General features: G+C 31.8%; 1 protein-coding gene across 3 annotated transcripts in view; it reads left to right on the top strand.

Moving 5' to 3' along the window:
- The window catches only part of LOC106460064 (arginyl-tRNA--protein transferase 1-like), a 49,135-nt gene extending 43,267 nt beyond the window's left edge, over positions 1-5,868 (top strand). For all 3 annotated transcript variants that reach the window (XM_022386679.1, XM_022386680.1, XM_022386681.1), the window contains one exon: positions 1,938-5,868. In XM_022386679.1, coding sequence (XP_022242387.1) covers positions 1,938-2,113 — 176 coding nt within the window. In that variant the 3' untranslated portion in view covers positions 2,114-5,868. The remainder of the gene's footprint in view (positions 1-1,937) is intronic.
- The last annotated feature ends 6 nt before the right edge of the window (positions 5,869-5,874 follow it).

Genomic DNA, 5,874 nt, shown 5'->3' on the forward strand with positions numbered 1-5,874 from the left:
ATCCATTTCGATGCTCCTTTTGACAGCCCTTTTTTGTCATCTCCGATGGACCAGGACGACCTGGATGCTGCTCATTTGTTTCCTTGCCATGTTTCCTGAACTGCATGATGATTCTGTTGACTGTCGAAAGCGGGATTCCCAAATTCTGCGAAATTTGCCGCTGACTTATTCCGCCATCTACTTGACCAACTATCCTTCCTCTAACAAAATCTGACAATTCGAGAGAACCTCGAGTTCTAGGCATGTTGTAGCACAAGATAATTAGTGTGCGGACCATATTCATGTATGTGGTGTTCTGTGAACATAAATTAGTTAAATGACGAAAAATTAGGTGTCTATTAACTTGTGACCACTCAGTGTATAATGGGTGACTATACAGCTCACAAGAAAGTATGTATGATATATGTATGCAAGCTGATGGTATGCTATTTGAACAGTTGTTCAAGTAAAGATTAATAATGAATTCTGCCTGTGAGTATGGACCTATGAAACACCCTGTATACAATTTACATTGTTTTTTTACCACCACTTTTTTTTTGTTCTGTGATGCATATTGATGCAGGCTTTATTGTGATAAAATAATCTTAATTTATAATTGAAGACAGTTGTATTTGTAAACTACTAAAGAATATCTTAGCAAGGTTTTTCTTTTTAATGGGGTTTAATTATTAGTATTACTGGTAGTGGAAAAATGATTAAACTTATTGTTCTGTTTGCCAAATCCTACTCTCAACCAGTTCTTCCTACCACTGTTACTTCTGCATAGATTAGTAGCTCTGTTTAAAAAAGAAAAACTTTATATGTTTTTACAGGACAACTAATGTAACTGTTTTTATTATACATTATAGGAAACTACAGTGATTCAGTAGTTTCTTTTGTTCCCTTAGGACATGTAAAGTTGCTTATAGTTCCATTTAATAACATAAAAGTCTTTTACTATCTTCAAGAAACTTTGATGTAAGACAATATTCTTTCTTTTTTTCAATACAGGTGACAGTGGTGTACTTTTGTTTGATTCTCCAAGATGTGGAATTGTAACTTTTATTTTTCTTGCATCTTGTGTGAATGATGATTGATTGATATTTTTCACTTCCTTTAGGAGAAAATGAAGTAAATGTCATGCTATTCTTTATCCAGAAAATAGTGTTATTTTCTTCACTCCTCCTTTAATAAAATAATGATGTAACTGTTTTTAGATACATCCAAAAGACAGTAGGAGGAACAGATTTTTAGGTGCTCTAGTGTTTCCCATGTGGTGGACGTAATAATTTTTGCTTATTGTATTTTCAAATCCTAAACAGTTTCTTTGTTTTTTTTTCAAAAAGCTGTTATAATTAAAAAGTTGTATAGCAAATTTGTCAATTTTATCCACAGTTATAATTGTAAATGTTTGGGAGCTGTTCTTATTCCTTTCAGGAGGCAGTTATTTAATTTGTATAGTTTCAATTTTATCAAGCTGTTAAGTTCATTAATGTGATGTGCATTTTGTCATTGTTTTCACACATGTATTCTGTTTTCAATGTTTTATAAATTCATGTATTTATTGAAGAATATCCAATAGTTTTTACATTAATGTTAAACAGTACTTAATTATAAACTCTTGCAAGTGACTAGGGGTAAGCTTACTTTATTGATAGTTCAAAAACATCTAAACTGTCCAGTAAATTAATACAGTTTGTATTTTGTTTTTTAAATCTGTTGACACATTTCAAAGTTATGAAGCATTGATCCTTATCTATGTTATTTTTCTAAAATAAAAACTATTTGAGTTTCAAAAGACAGACATTGTTTCCAGTTATCTAACTTGCCTTGGAATTCTAGATTTTTTTATTTTATTTCTTGTGGTGTATAATGAAGTGTTAGTTTTTGCTACTGCTTCTTTCTTTTTATACTAAAGGACTAGAATAATTCATATTTGTTATTTTCTTCCTTCCTAGAAGACACTGTTGGTGAAGTAAACTATGACGAAGTTTTAGTACTTCACAAATACAAAGTCATGCCATATTCTTTGTATCGACATATCCGAGTTACGGCAGATGATGATGAAGTCCACCAATATGCAAGATTAGTTGGGAAAAAATGTTACTCTAATATATTACTATACAGAAGTTAAAAAGATTGAATAAATACTATATATATATATATATATATCTGTGTGTAGTAGGGATTAAACATTTAGGTATTTTGTCTGTTTGTGCTCTATTTTAAAACTTCTGGACTGATATATCAAGTAAACACAACCGTGTTTTAGAAATTTCAAAATAGGCTTACTTTGCACTTGCTAAAGTAGTGGCAACTTTATTATGGTGCAACTTTACATTAGCCTTTACTACCACTAATTATTACTGTCATTTTTAGTATTGTATTGCTCGTTTGAGTTATCAGAAGTACTTAATGAAATAAAAAATGAATTATAAGTAATGTACTCTATTAATTTTTGGCATATTGAAGTACCTTTCTTTTACTAAGGTTTTGTAATGCGGATGTTAGTTGGATGGTGAAATTTGAAAAATGTAAAAAATGTCTGATGGCATTTTAGTACAATATAACATCCATGCTAGAAATGCCACTTCTTTACTTGAATATTTAGGGTTCTGTATGGGGAAACTATGCAATTTTAAGGGTTAACATAAAGAAAAATAAGAAATGAACACAATTTGCTATTTCTGAAGCAGATAAATGTGATTTCTATGTATATCAATGCTTCAAAACAACTAAAATATCAATTTTAGGGGCCCTTGTGTGAAAAGCAATGGTATGATAAATTGTATTGAAGTACCATATATTTGCATATAAGGGTTTTATTCATAAACATTGTATTAAAATTAAAGATTACAATTTGTGATTGTTTCCTCTATTGAAATGTTGCAAAAACCATTTACATCCTGCAGAGAAATTCCTGATAAGTCTCCAGTACTAACGTCAATTAGGGTGGTTCATGTTTGTACCACGTATAATACAATTGTAGTTCAGAAAAACAATTGTGCAACAAGTCTGTATGAGAACATTCTATAACAGTTTTTTCTAATTATGTGACTTTGCATCTTTTGCATGCAAAATTTATTTCACATACGTTTCTTAATGGTTGACCATGATTCTTGTCAAATTGCATTCTTTCAATGACGCATCATAAAACCCACCTGAAGATCTTCCTTTCTTTTCATCAACTGTGTTGCAAGTAAATTAGCCAAATCTGTCTTATTTTTACAGTAAGTCAATCAGATTTTTCTATATCCATGGTAATGTTACATCCCTGCTATCAACAAACAATTTACCCAATTGACCAATGAGCTTTACCATCCATTCTCAAACAAGTTGCATTCTTACACAGAATAAACTTCATAATGGTCAAAGAGAGCATCAATCTGCTTTTAGGTGGGGCAAAACTTTCTTGTCATACTGTCACAAAAGTATCAGCTAAATATCCAAAGGTTTTGGCCCTTCTATCAATAAGTAAGTCCTGATATAATCCTTTGGAAGTGACATCATAATCCTCTCAATATGGGTAGGTAAATGAGAGCATGTCATGGTTTTTTCAGAGTTACAATGAAAATTTATTTAAAGTACTTTGTTATCAGTGTATTCAAATAAATCAAATTTTAATATCATTAAAGTTTTAATAAGTTTCTTATTTTGAAAAGTAAATATTTAAATAAAATCTCCCTTTGTCTGTGTAACATAATGTTTGTTCACTCCATTTTCTGTTTTTTCCTTGCTTATTTATAATGCCCTTGAATTTAACAATATTACTCATTATAGTATAGATATTACTAAGGCATAGCCTTCAGTCTTTATTTATGGATATACAGGGTGTTTATAAAGTCTATCTATTTCAGAGAAATAACAGGTAACTGTGTTAAATTGATAGAAGGTGTACATTTATTGAATACTTAAGAATAAGGTTCTACATGTGCACCATCAATATCTCTACAGAGCTCAAATTTTTCCAAAGCATTTCGGGGGTTATTTTGTGAATAGCCATTACAATGCGTGTATGTAAGTCCTGCAGATCCCTAACCTTCGTTTGATAGACGTCTGATTTGATAAAGCCCCATGCAAAGAAATCCAGTGTTTGCATAGTGACAAGATGCACCATTTTGCTGAAAGACGACGGGTTTCAATATCCCATCCCCAACCAACTTGGGTTTTAGGAACTGCTGCAACATGTCCAGATAAATAACCCCTGTAACTGCAACTTCAGCAAAGAAAAAGGGTCCATAAATCTTAGATTTAGTCAAACCCAATCAGACATTAACCTTAGGAGTATCTCTTTCCCATTAATAGGACAAATTAATTAGTCTTTCATTAGCCCAATTATGGCGATTAACCTTTCCACACGTATGGGAAGTTGCTTCATCAATAAAGAGAATGTGGTCCTTTAAATTTTCATTCTGAATGCGTTCAACGAGATTGGCATATATTGCACTTCACAGTGGATAGTCCTCTTCATGCAAATCATGTAAAACCTGAAGGTGATAATTTTTATCATGCAAATATGAAGTCAAAATTTTGTAGACTGTTGAATTAGGCAGCCTTAGTATTGGTGATGTAGCAGGAGTTGACATGCATGATTCTTCCGTGATAGCCTTTCTTACTGCATTTACAGCATGCTCTGAGACACGTGGATATCCAGATCATGATTCATCATTAACAGATCCCATTCTTTTGAATTTATTCGACAATTCACATACTGTCTTGTCTGTAGGACCTGGCTTGTGAAATTTTCTTTCAAACTTCTCTCTAATGTCTTTGCATTTCTTTCCTTGAATACGCAATGTTATCACCATCACACGTTCTTGCACATTCATCTTCATGGGGTTCGCAATACCAATCAATAAAACCTGTTATTTCACTGATAGAGACTTTATAAACACCCTGTATAAACCAGAAAATCAAACCCACTTGTCACATCCTTTCTTTCACAAATTGCCAGAAATTCTCTCTGGTGTTTGCTGTTATATCATTTATAACTAATAGAAAGACATAGTTTACTGAATGACATAAAATTTTACTTTGTTTGAGATTTTTAGTTATTCAGCCTACAAATTCATAGTTTATTTTGCCAAACTCGGGTCAAACAGTTAATTAGGAATTATTTTAAGGCACTTATTCCTTAGTTAGAAAGTAGTTAAACTGTAATAAGTTATAGGACAGTGTTTTCTTTGTGCATGTTATTATTTTGTGTTCTTAAGTGCATATTTGAAATAAATAAGAATTATTTCGGGTATCATTACAAAAAAAGTAGACTAAAGTTGCATCAGCAGGCTGTCAGCAAACAAATAGAGGCCAAATGCAAGTACCAAATTTATTGTTTTTTTATGTATATTTTATAATTGTTGTTATAAAAATAACTAAAGTGTTAAAATTGAAACTTATTACGTTAGGTTAGATCAGTGGTTTTCAACCTTTTTGGAAGCCCGGATCCCCTGAGAGGCTCCAATTTTCCTGCAGATCCCTATGTATATAAGGAAAGTTTTACTAAATAAAATACAAGGTTTACAAAAAATGTACATGCATTTATTTACAAAAAAGCCGCAATATTTTCAAAATTTATTGTTTATGTAAAATGTATACAAATTAATGTGATATTTATGCTTGATGATTTCTGAGCAGAACTGGAAAGTTTGGCCTAGTTTTGGAGAGACATACACGCAGTTCTTCTTCAAGTGTTAGTAATTTTTCTCTTTTCTTACTTTTGATAGTCGTCATAATTGAGAATCCTAATTCGCACAAGTATGATGTTGAAAACTGCAGAAGAACACGCAGAGCCTTATTTGAGATCGATGGGTTAAAATCCAAACTTATTCCAAAATGAGTCCAGATTAAGTTCATTGAGCTTCATTCTAAGTGTCCGGTCATTTGAAATTCCTGCCA

Source organism: Limulus polyphemus, unplaced genomic scaffold, assembly GCF_000517525.1.
Source record: "Limulus polyphemus unplaced genomic scaffold, Limulus_polyphemus-2.1.2 Scaffold700, whole genome shotgun sequence".
Taxonomy (NCBI): Eukaryota; Metazoa; Arthropoda; class Merostomata; order Xiphosura; family Limulidae; genus Limulus; species Limulus polyphemus.